General features: G+C 41.4%; 1 protein-coding gene across 3 annotated transcripts in view; it reads right to left on the bottom strand.

The window, feature by feature from the left end:
• Positions 1–23,118, bottom strand: part of SMAP1 (small ArfGAP 1) — a 198,732-nt gene that overhangs the window by 32,004 nt on the left and 143,610 nt on the right. For all 3 annotated transcript variants that reach the window (XM_075923713.1, XM_075923715.1, XM_075923714.1), the window contains one exon: positions 15,176–15,260. In XM_075923713.1, coding sequence (XP_075779828.1) covers positions 15,176–15,260 — 85 coding nt within the window. The remainder of the gene's footprint in view (positions 1–15,175; positions 15,261–23,118) is intronic.

Raw genomic sequence — 23,118 nt, 5'->3', positions numbered from 1 at the left:
TCACATAAGAACAAAATAAATTCCAGGTTCCAGCTATCTGTCAGTTTGCCTACAAGACAACAGGGAGAACAGGACAAGTAATTACTGTCTTTCACTGTTATCTTCTGTCCTCAATCTGCAGGCAGGTCTACCAACTGGGGGAGAAAAGGGAAGAGCAAAGGGGGCAGTTAACCTGGGGGACAGAGATTCAAAGGGGCATAAAGCTCCCAGCTGCCACCACTACTGCAGCAGTGGCTGGAGCCTCAGGCCCCTTTAAGTACCATTGGTGCACTGTGCAGCTCTGATGGCTAGGTGGAAGGGGCATATGGTCTGGTGGTGCCAAGGGCTAACTGCCCTCAGCCCCACTGCTCCGCCCTGCCAGTTCTAGTGGTGCAGAACCGGCCTCCTATCTACACCTTGCTCAGGGACCAGTGGTGGGTGTCGGCAGCTTATGGGCTCCTTGCAGTTCTGCCTGAGAGTTGGAGACTCAAGCTTTGTCTATACTTAAAAGTTTAAAGAGCAGCCATGGCAGTAGTGGAACTGCTGTGCTACTATAAGGTCCTTAGTGTAGACATAGCCGTACGTTTGTTAGTAGTGTAGACAGCACATAAAAGGGACCAAAAAGGGAAAAAAAAAGAGAATACAGTTTAAAAAAAAGATCTCACTGAAGTAACTCAATCTCGAGAACATTTTGTTAAGAGAAAAAATAGTGATTGACAAGAGAGAAAAAATAGTGATCTTACGAAACACGAGTCCTGTAGCTGCCTTGAGCTACTATTTGGAGACAGGACATCTTGGAATAGAATCGGTGGGAGGGTTTAATCACCTGAGGAACCCTTGAAGTTTAAAGGCTGCTCTACACTAACTTAGGGCAACTTACTGCGGTGTCCCCATGGTGCTAAGTCAATGGCAGATGCTCTCCTACTGTCATAGCTTCTCAGGGAGGTGGAATACAGCCATTGCTAGGAGTGTGCTCTTCCATTGACTTAGCATGTCTGCACCAGACCCATTAAATTGGCACTGCTGCACCATCTGCAGTAGTGCCAATTGAGGAAGTAATGTATCCATGGCCTGAGCCTGTCTTCAGACTCACATGGAAAGTGACCCAACCAAGGCTGCACTGCATGAACATTTATTCTTGAAGGAGAGTGTGTTCTTAAAGGAGAAAGAGTATGCTATTGCTATATGTTGTTTAAAGCTTTAATATAACAAAAAGCCAGGCAATTAAAAATTAAAGTATACATAGCAGCTATGAGTTTTCTCCCCACATTGTGTGTAACTGAATTTTGCATTACTGTAGAGAGGTATTAACCTTTATACATTAATATGTATATGAAGTGTGGCACAGTTACAGTTGCTATGGGAACCACAACTTTCAACTGCCTGATTTTAGTGTGTAAAATCTCCAATATTATGATGCTTTTTTACGTTCACCTCACCTTTCCATGAACAAGAGGGTTAATAGATAGAACAGAAAAAATACACCCCAACGGAAAACTAAAAGTGCTTATGTGCAAGCAGGTGACTATTTGAAGAGTTTTTAAAATATAAATTGTTAAAAAAAATACAATGTACCAAAAGGGGCAACTGCTCCTGGGCCTGGCAATTCAAAAGGCCTGGGGCTCCCAAACACCACCGCAGCTACCATGGATTGCTCACAGAGTGCCAGGCAGCGCACTCCAGATAGTCACACTGAGGACTAGCTGCCTCTGCCCCGTCCCTTCTGGGAATGTGGAGCCAGCCCCCCTCCCACCTTGCCCAGAGACTCAGTGAGGCTGTTGGGTCTCCTGATTATAGAGAATCGCACTTATATAAGCACAATATGGGATCCGTATTTGTCTACATCTATGTTTTTAGATTACCATCAAGCTATACCTTGTATAGCAAACTCTCAATCTATTTCAAGTACCATTGCACATTGCAGACTGCCTTTTGCACAGAAGTGGTGACACGTGAGCTCAGCAAAAACCATCCCAGTGCCTAATGGATCCCCTTAAAATGGACTTCTGAAAGCTAGTGTGTGTGGGGGGGAGGAGGGGGACAGAAGGGGGGGAGAAGAGGGAGGGAGAGAGAAGAGGGTAGAGTGAAAGGATGTCAAGATTTAGTAGCATTTACAGGGTAACTTGCTATAAGGTACCACAGTGCTAAAAACGGTCTGTTCTGTAAGGTTTGTATAGCTACCTACCAGGGTTGCCAACTGTCAGTAAATTTATGGACAGTCTGTAAAAAATTAGCCAAAATTGGACATGTATGTAAAGTCTGTAAAAAAAATGTAGGTGTCCAGAAATTTCATAAAAGTGCAATAAAATTTAAAAAAACAGCAATTAAATTTCTTCTGTGCTGCTTCAGCCATTTTATTGCGGAGCAGCAGAAATTGGATGTTTTAGTTTTTTATTTAGCTCAATGGAAAACGTCCAGGACCATGACTAAATGAAAGTGAGTTAAATAGCATATTGTTCTTGTGATGTCTGAATGACAACAATTACTTTTCACTTCTGTCCATTTATGTTGTCTTAATATAGTATAAAAATTATGTCTGTAAAAAATTTGTCTGTCTGTAAATTTTTCTGATTTTGTCCATAAATGAAATTTCTTTGGGTTGGCAACCCTGCTACCTACTTATATAAATACTTAGAAATATGCCCTCTGGGACTAATCTTGTCCTTTCTTCTATAGTCAAATAGGTCCCCTGGTCATGGAAACAGAATGGCTCCACAGCACAAGCAGCAGGACGCAGGGAAGCTTTGCAGTGGATGCACTCACCTCACATAGTGCAGAGACCTGCTGTGTGGAAGCTTCCTTAATTGAAGTGCAAGGGAGCAGACCATGGTGAGCTAGCAAATGAATACAGTGGGGCCAGAGGATCTACAATGCAGATTCTCTGGTCCTTCTCCCTATAGTGAGCCATATGCAATGGCCTGTGGAAACAACTCTAGCCACTTGCATGTCATAGCATCTATGTAACTTCTCTGCAGCTGCTCTGCAGTCTGCAAAGAGCCTCTCTGCAGAGATTACTATAGTCTACAATGAGCTGGGGAAAGGAAGGTGGATTGAATGGGATCCCATGGGAGCAGTGACTTATTCTCTGTCATTGCACAGATGCCCCATCCTAGCAGCTTGCACAATTGTATGATGGGTTTTTGATCGTCTCCAAGCTTCCTCCTTTGCTGAAAAAATCTCTCTGTAGTGATGGAGGAAAATGTAGGATTTCCTACAGAAGGAAAATATCCAAGTATACATGTACATGGATATTTACATACAGTTGTTGATGGCTCTGGAATCTGTAAGCCATCCCATTTCTGAAAATTTCCCTAAATCCTAAGGGTTCCACTCCTCCCCGCCTCCGCTGCATGCAGCTGCTCAGAGAACAGCTCAATTTTTATTACAATAGATACAGGTTGAAACTCGCTGGTCTGGCAACATCCATGAAGGAGCGTGGCTGTTACTAAACCAGGGGGTCCCGGTGGAAGACCAGAGGCAGGAGCCTTGCCGGGGCTGGGAACCTACAAAGTGCTGGCTGTAGGGAGACCAGCGATCAGGAGCCCTTCCATGGGAGTCCAGCTGAGCTGACAGCAGGCTCCAGTGGGGCAGCGGCCTGCCTTGGCAGGGCCAGGATCCCCAGTGGCAGGGCAGTTATCAGCTGCAGTGGGGCTGCCACTGCTAGCATTGCCAGATGTCCTGTATTGACCCAGACAGAGTCCGGTATTTTTGTCTCCTGTCCAGTAAAAAATTTCAGAAAACACCAGACACCTAAAATGTCCAGTATTTTCTGGTTTTTTCCCTGCCAGGTGGCGGAAATACCAGACACCTGGAAAATACCGGACATCAGGACACCCAGCAAGTGGGCTCAGCCCCTGGACCCCCTGCTTACCTGGTTCCGCAAGGAAGCTCCCTTCTAGCTGGACAAAGAAAACAAGATGGCCGCCGGCAAAAAACCTAAAGACCTGAGCAAGGGGAAGCAATGCCTTCCCTGGCATTAGTGCTCTACCCTCCTCTATCTATCCCTATTCTGACTCTGCATGCAATTAAAGGGGCCATGCTGTTTTTACATTTTTTTAAAATTTTTTATGCTTAATAACTCGGAGTCCTTTTATTTTGCTCAACAACTCTGGTTTCCTCCCCTTCCCTCCCCCCCTCAACAGAATTTTTTCCCCATTTTTTGGGGGGGGGGGGAGAAGGGGCAGAGTTCAGTATCTTTGTTGAACCCATATAGCAACCCTAGCTACTGTAGGTCTGTTGGGACTGGGAGCCTTGGGTCAGCCACAGCATAGCTGGTGGAGTGGGGAGCCCCAGTGGCGAGACCGCAGGCTGCTATGGCAGGGCTGGGAGCTCGGCATTGCAGCAGGCTGCTGGTGAGACAGTGGGGCCTGTAGCAGGGGGAAGCCAGCAGGGAGACTGGGGCTGGGTGAGAAGGAGCCAGGTTGGGAGATCAGAAATCCCTTTTTCTGGACCAGTCAGATCCCCAGGACACTGGACCATGGAGGTCCAACCAGGACTGGAATTAACATTTGTCCTTTTATACACAAATACCCCAAAGATGGTAAACATCTGTGTTTTATCACTTAGTCATCAATAACAGTTTTTTAAAAAAAGTTTGACACACTGAATCTATTTGAAATATCACTAAAGTAAAGCCTTAAAAGACAATATAAATAATTAAAATCCTAGATAGTGCCCAAGTATTTCTGTATACAGAGCATCCCCGCTATAAAGTTGCCCCAGTATACATCCACTCCACACTAAAGTCATTGATGCTTGTAGGAACTGATGCTTTATAAGTCCTCCCATTCCCCGCTCTTAGATTGCCTACCTGTAAACCACAAGACACACTGTCTCTTCAATTGTCTAATTAATAAGGCAAAAAAATCCATTAGCCAAATTATATTCCCACATAATAGCTAATTTTATTTCTGTGACTCAATCAACATTGTGCAGAAACTTACTTGCTCCCTCCTCACTCACGCTGACAGGCAAGATGACAACTGGTCCAGGATTGTCATATTCTCTAAGGCTTCCTCCTCTGCTTCTCAGTTTTAATTTCTTCTAATAGAAAATACAATCTTGACCTACTAAACCTCCCTTTCTAAGGTTGTGAGTTTGTTGTCACTGTATAGAAATCCTAATAGCGTAGGAATCTATGTTGTTTTGACCAAATTACAGAAAGCAATTTGTAAGTGAGTAAGTGGGTATATAATTTGCTGGTCTGTGGCTGAAGCCACAATGATGCAGATGCTGAGTTGTTTGTAATAGTACTCTGAGAAAAAACATTCAAAGTGGAAAAAAAAATCCTCCAATGGTCGATACAGAAGAGGGAGTACAGAAGAAGGGAACGTCTAACCCCAATGCACTACTCCAGGGGAGTTTCTCTTAGGGGAGCCCAGATTGGGGCACTTTGTGGTCAAAAGTCACACCCACAGCCCCTGCATATTCAGACATCAATGCTCAGAAAATAAATGCAAGGTGCCATCTTTGCAAAGCTGGTCTATGGCTATAACTACCCTTCTCTAATGCAGAAGTTGGCCTTGGATCTATAGGAGTAAAGTATTTCTGGACAGGAAACAAAAGCAACTCTGAATGTCTACTTAATAGCAGACCTGGCCTATCTGGCCATCTAGACATCTTGAGTTCCTGAAGCAAATGAAATGGGATCCACTCTCTAAGGTTTCTTATCCAAACCTACCTTTAGGGTCCTAACTCCAGGGGTCTATAATGTTTCCCTTTGTTTAGAACTGAAAAATTCAGAGTGAAGGTATCTTGTTTAAATGAGAAGGGGACAGGACTTTTGGCAAAAACTAGAACAGAGGGCAACCCTGTCCTTGTGGAAGGCTAAACTGGACAGGACAGTGTGCTCAATCCAAGGTTTCCCCCATAATACCATGCCCCTTAAAAGGGAAAAACATCATGCAGAGATGGTTCAAGGTATTTCTCCTTTACATACTGGGGAATTCCATAATGCTTTGAACACTTCTGGAGGAGTTGAGGATGTTATCAGTAAACTTCAGGGACTCCTGGGTAATAGTATTATCACAGAATCATAACATGCTAGAACTGGAAGGGACCTTGAAAGATCAAGTCCAGTCCCCCGCCCTCATGGCAGGACCAAGCACCGTCTAGATTAGATCATCACTGATAGGGGTCAATCCAATTTGCTCTTAAATATCCCCAGACATGGAGATTCCACAACCTTCCTAGGCAATTTATTCCAGAGTACTAACTACCACCACAACCCTGAAGAGTTTCCTCCCCATTATTTCTCATTCCTAGGAATGTGCTAAGAAAAAAATCTCATTGTCTGAAATTCCAACATGTAACAAGTAACTAACTGGGACACACAAGGTTCATAGGAAACTTCCTTGCAAACTTGAGGGAATATTTCAGCTGACAGACTCCACAGGAATGTATGTGGAAAACCATTTATCCCCTGAACCTCCTGTAGGCAACTATAAACCTGTATATAATTTAACTGGCAGAAAGATTCCATGATTTTTGATTGACAGACAGAGAGAATTTGCCAAAACCATAGCTCAGAGAATATTCTCAAACCTCAAGGGAGCCTTTGAATGGAGTCTGGTCTTACTTCTCAAAGTTGGAGGATATTGCTTCCTCTTCTAAAGTATGGCCCACATCAGCAGTCATATAAAGCTGAGAGAGAGGGAAGCATGAGCAACTCTGAAGATCTCTTTATTAAGAGAATTTACATTTATCTCAAATAAATTTCTGGAAATAACAGAAAAAGCAGCCTGAACGTAAATGCTTGGAAAGTGCCTCAAAGCTTTTTATGCACTGTCTAGATCAGTGGTCCCCAACGTGGTGCCCATGGGCGCCATGGTGCCCGCCAGGGCATTTGTGTGCGCCCGCCAACAACCTGGGCTGGCTCCACCCCCAGCGCGCGGTGCACTGGAGGTGCCGGCCCCAGGCGTGCAACACGCACTGGTGCCTGGTGTGCGGCGCTCGAGCGGCCCCAGCCCCGGGGCACATGCGGGCGCGCAGCCCCGGTGCCAGCCCCAGGCGCGTGGCTCGGGCGGCGGCACCGGCCCTGGGCCCACGGCACAAGTCACTCGGGCGCCCCCAGCCCTGGGGCACATGCCGGCGCCGGGTGCAAGGGCATCCCCGCCCCTGGCGTGCCCCAGGACGCGTGAGTGGCCCCTCCCCCCGGGAGCCTCTAAAGGTTGGGGACCACTGGTCTAGATAAAGAAGTTAAAGCTTCCTAGTAAGATTTAACAGACAAGAAGGATTTTCTGATCCACTCAAGTACTTCACAGGAAAAAGAAAAAAAGGGATGGAGTTAGTTCATTGAGATACTTGAGACTCCTCGTCTGAGGCTCTCTAACCAACAGCTCATCCTGGTCCCCCTGTTCCCCCCGCCCTCCGCCCCATCACGGCTCAGCTTTTCTCCCCTCTGGATTGGCTAGTTTTGTCTTCCAACCCTAGAGATTGCCTCGCTTTGCTGCTGCTATGTGGAGAGTCTTTTATCCTGTGTATGAACTTCTTTGGGTAGTCAAGAAGCTGTCAGTGTCTCAGCCAAAGAAATTGCTTCAGCCACCACCTCATTCTACTGAGGTAGTGAAGTTTTCTCTTGCTGGATAGCAGAAAGAATACTTGAGGTCCCTTGAAGAGTGCTTTACTTCAAGAAGTATAATTAAGTAGTGGTCTTTTGTTTTATTTGTCTTTGGCTTTATCAAGAGGCAAATGGGTCACAAAGCCCTATTACCCTTTATGAGGCAGGAATCAGAGTCGAGAAAATGAAGAAGTAGCTACAGATATTAGGAAAATGCTGAGTAGCAACTCTTTGCCATCCTGCCTGTTAGAATGAGAGAAGAGGAGAAATCCTGCTGACTAAGTTATAGAATTCAAACATCGGAAAACCACTTTCTTCCCACACTCCTTTTATTAGAATATAGCTGAATAGATTCGGTGGCTTCCCCCCGACCCCAGGAAAAGTAAATCTAGGCTAAAAATAAGCATGTGCTATTTCAAACCCAGAAAAGTATACGCAGGAAGTGTATTCCACTGAAAACAGAAATGTATGTCTTTGAACACAAAAGATTTCTAAACTTTGTTTGTACGATTAACAATATAAAATAGCTAAAAATTATATTCAAGTACAAAAATATCAGTTGCATTAAAATGTGGAGCTTTCACTTTTCATAATCATTTTTATCTACTGAAAATTAAATATTTTGCTTACATGGAATATTTAATATTAGCTGCTGCTGAGAAAAATATTATAGATTGACAAAGCAAATTTATATTGATTCTTTCTGCCTACAAAATCCCTTCTTTTCTTATTTCTCCTGCAGACTGAAGCCACTAGAGAGCAACATAATCATACATTTGAATTGTTCCAAAATTCCACCCAATAAAGGACTGTGTTTTGAGGAGACACTCATGCAAACCTACTATACTGGAGTGGTGAAAATTGTCAAACCTTCCAAATATCTCATAGACTTGTTCATTTAAATTTGAGGCCATTTTGTGATACCAAAATTTAGTTTCATGAATGAGGACAAATGGTCATTTTCATATCAGGCTATGTCTAACTCTTGATGATTCATTCTGCATCACATCTTTAAGATATGGCCTTTCCTAACCATCCATACAGCCAAAACTCTTGTCTAAGATTTTATCTTGTCTCAATTAGTGCGTAATCCTTTCCTTTGACCTTGACATTCTCATTTGCTATTAAGGTGTTAACTCCCACCACTGATTAACCCATCAAAACTCCATTACCTACTTTTTAAATTTACAAACTAGTTCTTTCATGCTGATGCTCACCCTTAACCTGCCCCATATATACCCTCAAAACTAAAAATTAACATCCTCCTTTATACTCTCCATTGTTCTGAGGCCTATACAAAACTTAATTTTTACACAGCTGGTGCCCACAGGGCATGGACTAACACTAGGGCTCTACTAAATTCATGGTCCATTTTGATGAGTTTTACAGCCAAAGGATTTTAAAATTTGTACATTTCATGGATTTCAGTTTTAAATTGAAATGTCACAGTGTGGTATTGTCCTCAAACATTATAAGTGTACTCTGTATGCTATTACCTAAATAACTGATGGAGCTATTGACTAGAACCAGACCCAAACCTGATTCTTGCAGCCAGGGCAGCTTATGGATGGGGCAAAAGGGACAGTGGCCCTGGGACCTGACAATTTAAAAAGGCCCAGGGCTCCTAACTGCTGCCACTGCTACCACAGCAGCATCTGGAGCTCTGGACCCTTTAAACAGTTGCCAGAGCCCCAGGCAGGATGAGCTGGGCAACACTAAAAGGCTGACTGGAAGAGGCTAGCCTCCAACCCCATCCCTTCTCCTGAGGCCTTACTCCTTATGGGGGCCCAGAACTATTCATTCCACCTGGCCCAGGGGCCTGGCAATTCTGTCACAAGCCCTGTCTGTGGGACTCCACTTATTATGCACTTCCAGTATGACTGTGATACACTGATAACTACTTTCCGGGAATGGTTTCCCAACCAGTTATCCATCCCACCTTACAGTAGCTTCATCGATGTTGTAGTTCCTTAGCTTCATTATGAGGGCAAGGCAGACAGTATCAAAAGCCTTACTAAAGTCAAGATATACCACATCTACCATTCCAGCCCACATCCACAAAGCTTGTTACCCTGTTAAACAAAGCCATCAGGTTTGTTTGACATTATGTTCTTGACAAATCCATCCTTACTGTTACTATCTTCTTGATGTTTGCAAATTGATTGTTTAATTATTTTCCAGGTACAGAAGTTAAGCAAACTGGACTGTAATCTCCCAAGTTGTCCTTATTTTCCTTTTTATAGATGGGCAGTATATTTGCCCTTTTCTGGTCTTCTAGAACGGCTCTCATCTTCCACGATTTTTCAAAGATAAACACTAATGGCTCTGATATCTCAGTATTCTAACATGCATTTCATTGGGCCTTGTTGAGTTGAAGACATCTCATTTGTTTAAGTAAGTTTTAACTTGTTTTTTTCCTATTTTAGCCTCTGAAAGATTGCTAGCTACTTTTGTCACCCCTAACCTGCAAGAATTACATAAAAAATATTTTCCTTCTATTCACATTGACAGCAGAGGAGAATATAGCTCATTTGCTTGAAAAAATGCCAACAATGACTGATCTCTACCACACTATTTAGTGTTTACATACAATGTGTGTCAAAAGAGAGCCATAATTGACAAATGGAATAACTTTTTAATTCTTCTTTAATTAAAGAATCCCCCTCCCCCCCCCCACACACAATTTTTTAAACATTTGGTATACAGTTGATTTTTTAAACTCCAGTAATTTAGAATGCCATCTTGATCAAAAGGTAAGATTAATATTTGTATACAAGGGAATCAAAATCCTGAGATGGTAAGCTAAGAATTTATAGCACATCTTTAAGATAACCAAGAATCTCAAAAAGCAGTAAGCAATAGAGGTCTTGTAAGGGTGAGGATCACTGGATTACAGTGAAACAGCTTACTTTAACAAACAGTATTACCATTTTAAATTCATCACTTCTCTAGAGGATGCATCAGTTGCTAAGGATGAAGTATTAGACATGGCAGTTTCCATTGCAATGAGGGTACACTCAAGGAAAAACTTTCATGCTCAGTCAGAAAAAGTAATGAACAACATAATATCCATTTACTTTCCAAATTGTCTTTTCTAGTTGTGGTCCCAAAATGGATATTTATTAGCTGTTAAGAATTACAGATGATTCACCTGCTGTTCCTTCTCTTTTTGCATTTATACTAGTATAACAGATAATGTTTGACTGCTGCCTGCCACATTTTACAGCAGCAGATGCTGCTCCTCCTCTCAGAGAAATTAGTCTTATTTTAATCCTTAAGTAGAACCAGGAGGAAGCACTATACATTTAACAAAGTGTATTTGGCAGGAAGAGAGGCACCACTAAGGGTTATATTTCTGATGGATTTTAAATGTAAAGTGTGCAGGATATTAATTTTTATTGGAATTATCTGGCCAAAAATAGATGTATTTTTAAAAATCGCACATTTTAGAAAAAAACTAAAAATCTTATTTTGAAAGAATTTTTTTTTTAAATGGCCAGCTATTTTTCTGCACAGAAATTCCCCCAGGAATAAAAGTAGCTAAATATGAATATGTAAGCAATTTGCTTACACAAACTAGTACAGGCAGTGCCCGGGTTACGTACAAGACAGGGACTGTAGGTTTTAAATTCTGCATATTTTATTTGTCAAAATAACAATATAATCACTCAATTTTCAATTATTTTGGTAATTTATTTCAAAATACTTGTCAGTGAATAATATATATTGTATTATTTTGACAAAATATGCTGGGGACAGAATATTTAATTTTTTTTTATAAGGAATTCCCCCAGGAGTAAAGCTGATTGCATGTTTGTGTCTCCAAAAATGGACTGGAAAGCAGGGCTGCATTATGACTTTCGTGAGTCCCTCCCACCATAATAATATCAATATTAAAAAAATATTTTTATATAACTTTAAATACTTCAACATTTTTTTTCCTGTTTTAGGCAAAATTTAATAGATTTTTGTGGGCCCTAAAAGTTTCATTTTTTTCTGATGTGAGAAAAAAATTAAAATATTTTCTTCGACCCTAAAAGTTCATTTTTTTTCTTCTGATTTTAAAAGAAATTAAAACATTTTTGTGAGCCCCTAAAAGTATCGAGGGCCCTAGGCACTGTGTCTAATGGCTAAGTCGGCCCTGCTGGAAAGTAATAAATTATGTGGGTGTAGGGGGGGAGGTCATCTAGAAAATGTACATGAAGGATCAATAAAACCCTCTGAGTATGTAAGCAGAAATGAAACAGGCGAAAGTGGAGACTTAACAGATATATAGTTTTGGATGTTAGAAGCAGAGTTAGCCCCACATTCACTTGGAAGATGATGTAACATGCGATTAAAATTCTTAGATACAAGAAAGATTAACTGTTCCCAGAAAAAAACAGGTGTCTTGCTTTCCCAAAGCAATTAGGAGTTCCCCAAAAACAAGAGACCCTGGAAGTCTATATAAGTGTTAGATACTCAAAAGCTGCCTGGGCATGTGATCCAGAACTGACATGATGAAAGTCAGTTTTACTATATAAATATTGGGGAAGTATCATGCTTTCTAATATTTAGGGCAATACTAGTCTATTTTCTTTTCACAGAAATTCAGCTAAAAATGGAATTTTACAATTTGTTACTGGTAATATCTGTGGTAATAGTGTCTAGTAAATACACATGCCTCCTTAATTTGTAACTTTCAGTTCTACTTCATATTACTGAGCATTGTAAATAAGGTACTACATTTTTAGGATACTGTTGTCCTTAAGTGGTTTCAGTATTATGTTTTATTACCAAACTATGACAGATTAATGTCCAGAAACACATTGTCAGATATGTGTAGCATTTCCTGATACTTATAAAAAGTTTTATAATAGTATGCTCTATTCTTATATTTCCAGAGTAATGAGGTTGTATTTTTAGAGCTTGTTTTTCATAAGTAACTTGCTTATATTATATGAATCTCATATAATGAAGTGAAAAACAATAGTAATTACTTATCTGTCTTCACAGATCATGTCATATCATCCATTACCAGTGCCAATACACTATGAAGTTACTTTAAGATATGCAATTATTCATATTCAATTCTGTCTTTTCTGAATGGTACACATAACTGTTGAATGATGCATAAAATGGAAACTGAGTTGTATTTCTTCCTGCAAATTCAACACAGTGGAAAGTAAATACTTCAACACTGAGTACTGAAAAAACATCTGTCTCAAAAATGAAGTGCCAGTATGCACTGTTTTTTAAAAAAGTCCTTAGTAATGGATAGTATTATCCTCAAATGGATTGATCCAAGTAAATGTGTATTCGCTAAGGAAGGATCTCACCACAACTATCATTTTCTTTATTTTTAACAAATATTTTTAAGAAAAACTGCTTAATTCAACCTCTATAGGTGCAATGAGCAGCAACATGGAACCCAGTATAGAAAACGACAATTGGAAAGCACGGGTGACTGGTTAAGGAGACGGCAGTGGGGGCCCTGGCATCCCCACATGACTCCTCCCTGCACCACCCAGGGAAGGGCCGGAACAATGCCCTCTCTGCTCTGGCCCCACCACTGTCTTGCCTGACCCCTGTGTTAGCTCAGGAGCTGTAAGAACAGCTCACCCAAACCACGTGTCTGTATCAGCAATCACCTAAATTGCATAATATTGCGTGAATATGAGTGCTGTGACCATGCATATGTTCTCAGTTGGTATCCCATTAAGGAAGGCAGTTGTAGCTGCCATTGCTTTCAGAGTGCACTCTTATGTTCCTTGTGGAATATGTCCCAAGCTAGACATATGTACTCCTGTATCCATTTTGATAGTCTTTGTTTGGATATAAGAATAACCCTCTTGATTTTTCCATAGAAAACACAAAGAGTTGTGTTGTATATAAAAGACTATTGCCCTGCAGACATCTAGCATGTGTAGTGTCCTTTCCCTGTTGTCCTTGTGTGGTTTGGGGAAGAAGACAGATAGGTAAATATTGGTTCATTGCAATGAAACAAGGTAAGCACTTTAGGTAGGAGTTTAGGGTGCATACCTAGTACCGCCATGTCTTTCTGGATTACCATGTAGTATAGTTGTGTCATGAGTGCACTTATCTCTCATATCCTTCTAGCAGTGCTAATTGCCACCAGAAATGCCACCTTCATAGATAAGTGCTCCAATAGAAGGGAGCAAGTGACCAATGGCTCAAAGGGTTTGCCCATAAGAGCCCTTAGCACTAAATTAATGTCCCATGCAGGGATCAAGTACCATCTTGATGGAAGCATACTCTGCAGGCCTCGCAGGAATGTTTTGGTAGATGAGTGAGTGAAGGCCAAGTATCCCTGTATTGGCAGGTGCAATGCCGCTATGTATTCTGAGTGAGCTCAATTATAGTCCTGTCTTGTGCAGGTGTAGTAGGTAGGCTAAAATGTCCGAGACCCCTGATTCTGTTGTGATGAGAGTGCGTTCTAAACACCACAGTGTAATGCGATGCCATTTCTGACTGCGTGTCTTTCTAATTGCAGGCCTGAGGCGGTTGATGAGGATTTGTTGTACCTCATCTGAGTAATAGGCCTCCAACCGCACAAGCCAATCTCCAACCATGAATGGAGGTAAAGTGTGTTCACTTCTGGATAGTGTGTCTGTCTGTCCTGTTGCTTCAACAGGGACCAAAGTGGTGAAAGAGCATAGGGCGGTCAAGCGCTCATCCCCAGTAGGTAGGGGTACTAAGCCTGTCTGGGCCACTTCGGGGCTATCAATATGACCTTCACTTTATCCTGTCTGATTTTTCGGCTCATGTGTTTTATCATTGGGAGCAGTGGAGGAGCATATAGTAGCAGTGCTTCCCACCTTATGCTTAATGCATCTCCCAATGACTGTGGGCTTAAGCCTGCACGTGAGCAATAATATGGTCACTTTTTGTTTTTGTTCTGGACAAGCTGTTTTCCCCAGGTGCATCATTTTTAACTGAAGTTCTCTGGCTTTTCTCATCCTGGATGATAATTTCTTACAGTGGGGGCACTGAGCAGTGGAGTGCTCCTCACCTAGGCAGCAGACACACTGTGAGTGACTATCTAATATAGGAATGGACAGCCTGCAGGTTACACACCTCTTACACCCAGGCGTGCTAGCCATGTCTCAATAAGAAAAAAAGACTTCAAGCAGTACTCAAGCACCTAAGGTGCAGTGCCCACAGAGAAACTCCTCAAAGAAGAACTAAAATAATTATATATAGCACCTTTCTCTGCTTTCATTATTAACCTCCTAGAAGATCAGACATGGTTTTTAAAATAAGGTGTCTGGCAATTTTGTGAAGAAGGGGAAAGAATATGAAAAGAATGATACCTGTAAATAGATATTGCATAGGATATACTATTTCTTTAAGTCAAAGCTAGTTCAAGACAAGTACATTGTCGTCTGCCAGCCAGGAGAGGGGAGAGAAAGTTATCTTAGATTAAAATGAATAATTCCCACTGTTGTCATGAAACCCTACAAAATACTGGAGAAACTGAGATTACATGAAAATATGATTGGCCGAATTCAACAAAAAATGTCTGCTAGCATATGGAAGATAAAGACAATACATTCATTTTATTAAAGTCCTGTGTAGTCATTTTTATAAAAAACAAACAAACAAAAAACCCACAGAATTTAATTATTTATTACTCACCGAGTCCTAAAAGATCTATAGTAGGTTCTGGTGGTTTTCTCGGACTTGCTTTAGGCTCTAATTGCTGATCCTCTTTCTTCTGAGGCTTTACAAAGAAAAATATTCACACTCATAAATAAGTTTTATAATATATGGTACAAGTCTTCCGTTACTCTTTAATAGGAATAAGGATTTTAAGACTTGAATATATCACAAATAAAAGTTGTTTTCTAGACTAACGGAGTACTGAAGTCTGACTATAAACTCTTTTCTGACAAAAATGAACTACAGATGCAGAAGAGGTTTTGGGGGGGGGGGGGGGGAAGCAAGCTACCCTTATTCTTTCACCAATTTTATGAAAATTCTAAGTACAATGTGAGATGCAGGATTATTTACTGGATTTAGAACAAATCTAATATTTAAAAACTGCAGTGAATAAGTAACACGTTAGAAAACTATTAATCATTTACTGCCAGGAATTGCTGTTACTGAGTTAAAGAATGACTCACTCATTTTGCCCAAACTATTTATTGACTAATTTTATTAGACCACAAAATTATATAGTTTTTGCAGTGTGGGAGGGAAAAACAGGTTTGTACGGGGGGGGGGGGGAGGGGGGGAGGTTCTGAGATTAGTAAAGAAAATACATTTGACATCCCTATAGAAAGAGAATATCAATCAAATGGCAGAATTTTCAGGTGCTAGTGAATGCAGAGGGGGTCTTCAAGTCTGCAAAAAATCTCATGTTTGTGGACATTTAATTGTGTAGCTTTAGAAACAAACAAGTATCCTAGCCCCTGCCCTCATTTTAAGCATGAGGCTTCTAATCATTTTCTTATAGAAATCCTTTAAAATGTTAATGCATATAAACTGAGCACAAAGGTTAGTGAGTTTGTCATATTGTAAAGAGTACAGGTTACTACATTTATCTTAGTTAACTACTGTAATGTTTCAAAACCAGGACAACAAATTTCTCAAGTCCTGGAAAGATCACAAATTAGTTGGCAGAAGATGGCTCCCATTAACACCACTGCAAATTCTTCTAAACATATTTAGGACACTATTTCCCCCCTTATATTCATCACAACAGTGTATATTGTTGGACCTGCTTTTCTGCTGTTCAGTGTGACACTTCTGGCCAAGAGAGATTGTTCAATAACACATCTGGCCGAGTAGCCTAATTGCAGACTAGGCATAGGGCTGAGAACAAGAGAATCCTGCATTTTAATTCCATCTTTAATAAACTTCCTCTGTGGCTTTGGTCAAGTCACTGAGGTTTTCAACCTCAGGGCTCTCCTAGATTAGAAAATTTGTAGAAATGTAACCAGCACGGATACAAATATCCTTAATCCAGATAATGCTCTGTGTTCCCCATTGACAAAAAAGGAAGGAACAGGAAGAAGGCTACGACCAATATTTAACGTTTGTGAAGTGTTTCAGATGGGCTAAAAACTCACTACTGTATCCTAACAACCCTCCATTTTTGGGGGGGTCCTGCAGACTATGAATTCCCAGTTTATTTAGATAGATATTTAGCAATATTCTTGCCAGCAAGTTAAGGAAGTATGGATTGGATAAATGGACTGTAAGGTGGCTGGAAAGCTGGCTAGATTGTCAGGCTCAACAGATAGCGATCAATGTCTGGTTGGCAGACGGTTTTAAGCAGAGTGTGCCAAGGCTTGGTTCTAGCGCTGGTTTTGTTCAACATCTTTATTAATGACCAGGATGAGGGGATGGATTGCACCTTCAGCAAGTTTGCGGATGACACTAAGATAGGGGGAGAGGTAGATATGTAGAAGGACTATGTAGCACTTAAACCACCTTGTTAGTCTTTAATTAGATGATGAGCTTTCATGGGCCAGATCCACTTCCTCAGATCAAATAGTGGAAGAAAAGAGTTACAACCATATATACCAAAGGATACAATTTAAAAAAATGAACACACATGACAAACACTCTAGTTATCTTACCCATTACAAAGACAGCTTCCCCAGTTATCACCTCTAATATCATTAGTCCACAGACATTTAACCCCCCTCCCCCCCGCATCCCCCTTCTGTTCTGAAATTTGATTTGTCCTTTTCATATGTGTTCATTTTTTTTTAATTGTATCCTTTGGTATATATGGTTGTAACTATTTTCTTCCACTATTTGATCTGAGGAAGTGGATCTGGCCCCCGAAAGCTCATTATCTAATAAACCATCTTGTTAGTCTTTAAAGTGCTACATAGTCCTGTATTTTGCTTCATATGTAGGAGGGCAAAGATAGGGTCCAGAGTAACCTAGACAAATTGGAGGATTGGGCCAAAAGAAATCTGAGGAGGACAAGTGTAGAGTCCTGAACTTGGGATTGGGAGGGACCTCGAGAGGTCATCGAGTCCAGTCCCCTACCCCCATGGCAGGACCAAATACTGTCTAGATCATCCCTGATATACATTTATCTAACCTACTCTTGAATATCTCCAGAGATAGGGATTCCACAACCTCCCCAGACAATTTATTCCAGTTTAAGCCCATTGCTTCTTGTTCTATCCTCAGACGCCAAGATGAACAAGTTTTCTCCCACTGCCTTATGACACCCTTTTAGATACTTGAAAACCGCTATCATGTCCCCCCTCACTCTTCTCTTTTCTAAACTAAACAAACTCAATTATTTCAGCCTTCCTTCATAGGTCATGTTCTCTAGACCTTTAATCATTCTTGTTGCTCTTCTCTGCACCCTCTCCAATTTCTCCACATCTTTCTTGAAATGCGGTGCCCAGAACTGGACACAATACTCCAACTGAGGCCTAACCAGCGCAGAGTAGAGAGGAAGAATGACTTCTCGTGTCTTGCTCACAACACACCTGTTAATGCATCCCAGATTCATGTCTGCTTTTTTTGCAACACCACCACATTGCTGACTCATTCAGCTTGTGGTTCACTATAACCCCTAGATCCCTTTCTGCCGTACTCCTTTCTAGACAGTCGCTTCCCATTCTGTATGTGTGAAACTGATTGTTCCTTCCTAAGTGAAGCACTTTGCATTTGTCTTTATTAAACTTCATCCTGTTTACCTCAGACCATTTCTCCAATTTGTCCAGATCATTTTGAATTATGACCCTATCCTCCAGAGCAGACGCAACCCCACCCAGCTTGGTATCACCTGCAAACTTAATAAGCATACTTTCTATGCCAATATCTAAATCATTGATGAAGATATTGAACAGAGCCGGCCCAAAACAGACTCCTGCAGAACCTCTGATGCGCTCCCAAGGAAGCATGCACCATCCTCTTTAGTAGAGAAAGCCAGCAAGTAGGAAATTAAGGAAAATAGCAAATCCTAAAATGAGTTCACTATAAAAAACACATCTATTCTAAGTGCCCTTGCCAATGCTTGTTTATATATGATTACTGTACAGATAGAAGTCCTTAGTATAGATCCAGACTTTATGAATTACTGTACATGTATGGCTCTAATACAGTGTGTCCAAATGTTAGCTCAGGGGTGGGCAATAATTTTTGGCCAGGGCCACTTCAAAAGTTTCTGAGGTGGCCCCAGGCCGCCCCGGAAGGGGCAGGGCCTAAACTGGAAGGGGCAGGGCCAGGATGCTTCTGGGCTTCTCTATTCCCAACCCATGATTGGTTTGCGATGGGCGAGCCCTTTTGCCTCCCCCCTTCCCACTAGGTACCCATGCCCCTGGCAGGGCGGGAAGAGGCTTTGCATGGCTCCCCCACCCCCAGGCCAATCAGGGCTTGGGGGTGAGGGAGCACATGAAGCCTCCTCCGCCCTACCCCTTCCTCTCGTCAGGAACACACGGCACTTCTGCGCTTGTTGCAGGGCAGAAGGAGGCTTTGCGTGCTCCCCCTCCCCCAGGCCAATCAGGGCCTGGGGACGGGGGAGCTGCACAAAGTGTCCTTCACCCTGCCCCCATCCTGTGCAAGCATGCGGCACTTTGAAGTGCTGAGTGCTCCTTGCAGGGTGGGGGGGAGGGCGGAGGAAACTTTGTGCAGTTCCCCCACCTCCAGGCCAATCAGGGCTTGGGGGCAGGGGAGTGTGTGACATTTTCTTCTGCCCCAAGAGCAGCACATGGCATTTCAAAGTACTGCGTGCTCCCGGCAGGGCAGGAGGAAGCTCTCCCTTCCCTAGGCCCTTATTGGCCTCGGAGTGGGGAGCGGCAGGGCCTACGCAGGCCAGATCAAGCCACTTGGTGGGCCAGATCTGCCCCGCAGAGGCCCTTTTGCCCACCCCTGTGCTAGCCACTAGCTATATTTGGCCAGTTGAGTGTGGCTACTTGGCTTGAACAATTATTGAGTATTTCAGAATAATGTGGCTAGTTTGCTACAGCAGTACCCACCATACTGGCTACTGCTTCAGAAGTGGTTTGACGCCACGGCTCTAATCTATGTAAATGGTGAGAATATTTTAAATGCTCTCACTCTTTACCGATAGGGGGTTGCACACATCATAGCTTCTGTAGGCCAAGCACATTGCACCAACCAGAGGCTTCCTGCTTCCCTCCATTCCTCTCCTCCCCATCCACTCCAGCTCCCATAAACACCTTGTATGTCACCATACCCTGCCCAGCCATTTCAAGGAGTCTCTGCTAGTCCCATCACCCCCATACCAGGGGCTGTGTACGTGTCCTCCACATAACTGACTCTTATTCTCTCTGTCCCCCACTTCTCACAAAGGCAGTGTCTCTGTGTTTCTCTTCATTCCCCCATCCTATCTCCAACTCCCAACCCCAACCCCTACAATGTCAGTTTCCCCTTCCTCTGGATCCTTCTCCCTTCCTCCTCATATCTTCTCCCCAGTTACTGATTTCCTTTCACAAACTCTACTCCTCAAACCTGGGTCTGTTTCCAGACCCACCCTATCCCCCACTCCAGATCCTCTTTTGCCTCATCACCACCACTTCCCTCCTCTCCAGCCAATCTTGCAAAAGTTCCTACTTTGCCCTTCAACTACTCACCTATATTCTAGGATTCTGCTTTCCTCCCTTCACCTATAGGTCCCTTCACAGACTCCTCCCATTTCTCTGTCCCTGATTCTACCGCCCTCACCAGATTTCATCATGGCTCTGTTTTTCCTCCCACCATTCCCTATCCCCCAGTTCCCACCTCCTTCCCTCACTGGACCTCACTTCTTCCTCACCCTGTACCGCATCCCACCACCACCACCTCCTCAGTGCAAGAGGATACCGTAACATCCTCTGAAAGAAAGATCCCAACTATGGGATCATTTCCCTCTGCTCCAGTTGAATGTTTTCCTTCCCTGAGCCTTTTATCCTCCTTAACAGTACAAGGGCTGTCTGCCCAGAGGTGGGACAGTTCTATAGTATCTCAGACAGCCTTAAAATGTTTTTAAATCCCAATTTGACAAAGTCCTTGATTTAGTTGGGATTGGTCCTGTTTTGGGCCGGGGGTTGGGCTCGATTATCTCCTGAAGTCTCTTCCAGCCCTAGGAGTCTATTATTCTACAATATCCCTTCAAAATGTACGTATAGAAATGCTTGCATTAAGTAGACATCTGTGATTAAAAGGTGGGTTGTAGTTTGAGGCGACCTAAAGATCGCCAGTCCACTAAAGAAGCGGGATGGTTACCAGACCAGATTTTGTAAAGTATGTCAAACTTAGATACAAATCTAATTTTATCTGCAGTTGTATTATAAAAATTTGTCAAATATTGAATGCAATGAAATGTAACCAAATTGATACTGAAAAGTACAAATTCTGAACAGCAAAGATTAAAAAAACTAAGACATCTCTGTGACAAAGAAAAAGGACTCCCACAACTGAGTATATTTTGATTCAAGACAATTTAAATTTAAAGTACAGATAGAAATATTAATCACAATAACCTTAAATGTTTCATGCAAGGTGCATAAATTACAAAAATTATAAACATTTGCCTTTTTTCAACTGCTGTAAGGAACACTATGATCTGTGTCATAGATCACTGCAGCTGAGAAAAGAAATGCATTTAACATATTACTTTTCTTCTAATCTTTATTTTTTAAAAAATTGAATGCTTTTCTCAACATATACCAATTATTTTGAAAAAAACCCACTAAGTTAAAATTGTAGTAAATGTTCAAAATTTGTATTGCCTCAAATTAGGGTGATTTTCAGCAGCATTTGAAATGACATTCAAATGTTCATAACAGGGTTAGTCTCAAATAAGCCTTACCGTATGTTCATAAAAACCAAAGCACTGTCTTGCATTCATTAGTAGGAACTTAAAAACATTTTGATTGTTATAGGAAATTAATCTTATTGTTTTAAAATAAAGTAATAAAATTCCACTATGTGGACCTTTTTTGTTTTGTCAAACAATGTTTTAATTATTTGACTATTTACTTCATACGAGCTTTTATAATACCTATAAATAGGCCAGAACAGGAACGGATAGTAAAAAGAGTTTACAAGAAAAACCAACACAATGATAAACCCCAAATCAGGAATTTATGTTTTCATTTTCTCTTGGGAATACAACCTGATCAAACTTTCCCACTGGTTACAGAAAGAAAGCAGAGGTATTTTACAGTGGAACAGAGTTAACATCCATCTGTCATATTGTGAACTTGTACTCTCTGTTCGGGTTTTATGTTTTTTTTTGGCAAGTCATGTGATACTTGCTGTTTTACTTAAATCCCCAATTCCTGGAAATATTCAATTATGTGATATCTTAGCCTTCATTTACAAATTAATGTCTAATTCTCATGGTTGCACAGAAAAATCTCAAAAATGTAACCCAAGTACACTTTAAAGATTCAAACCAAAGGTAAATAAAACCTCTACACTTTTATTATTTTTAAATCTCATGATTTTTTACTTTTTGTAGTTGGTGATAGTGTGTGCACTTTTTCCTTACATTCTACTATAGGTTGACACTCTGAGAGCACCTAGGGCTGGCCACGAAGCCTCAGTGGTCCCTGGTGCTGTCTGCGGAGCCAGGAGTCTGGTGGCCCAGGGGCAGAGGATCCAGGCAATCTGTTCACAGACCCTGGGAGAGCCCAGAGTCAGTAAACAGAGGGGCAGACCTTCCCTTCTCTGGCAAACTCCCTTCTTCCAGACCAGTCAGGTCCTGAAGGTGCTGGATCAGAGATGTCCAACCTATACAAACAATAAATCTCTGCTCTTCATGCACTGCATTAAATATCTCAGTTAATTAAAAGTTCTTTTAAACAAACTCTGGCAGTGTTCTTTTCTTTCCATAAATACTATATTAATTGATAATATAATAAAAAATATTTATAAGCTTATGGGAAAAGGTGGTAAAGAATCAAACATTAAAATGTAAAGAACTAATTGCAGAAAATACTGAACTGTTAATGCTGGAAATGCCCTGCAGCTTTTAAAGAACTTTTTCATTTTGGAAAAAAGTATAACCCCTTTTAAACAGCAAACAAAGGAAAATAATGATGAAAATGAGATGTTTATAGATATAGATAGAAGCACATCCATGAGGTTCTCTCAACTTCAAAGAAATCTGTTGATTACAACATTTTTGGAACACTTCATAACCACAAAAAGGAATGATGCATCCAATTTACACATGCATTCAGTTTGGAGTAGACTATACTTAGCTCTTCCAACAAATTTGACTAAGCAATTTCAGCATGTACCAGTTTAGTGTGTCAGCATGAATGCAATCCAGCTAAAAAACTTCAGTTTATTTTTCTACTTCTGTCCACAGCAAACTAGATCTTGCTTCAATATACATAAAGCATTATTCTTATTACTTGCAGTTTCCATTTTCTGGTCATTCTACTTCCTAAGCAGCAAGTTAAGTGTAAAAACACTTAAGCAGTTAGGTCCAGATTTCCAATGGTATTTTGTCATTTTCCCACCCAGAGAAGCAACATCTAAGTGACGTAAGAATGCAAGATTAATTTGAAAAGGTGACTTAGGCACTTATGAGTGACCCTAAATCTGGGATGATTTCTTAAGTCATTTCAGATGAGAGTTAGGATCCTAAT

This window comes from Pelodiscus sinensis, chromosome 3 (assembly GCF_049634645.1).
Source record: "Pelodiscus sinensis isolate JC-2024 chromosome 3, ASM4963464v1, whole genome shotgun sequence".
Lineage (NCBI taxonomy): Eukaryota > Metazoa > Chordata > Testudines > Trionychidae > Pelodiscus > Pelodiscus sinensis.
The sequence above is the reverse complement of the archived record's forward strand: the minus strand, read 5'-3'. Positions and strand labels throughout refer to the sequence as shown.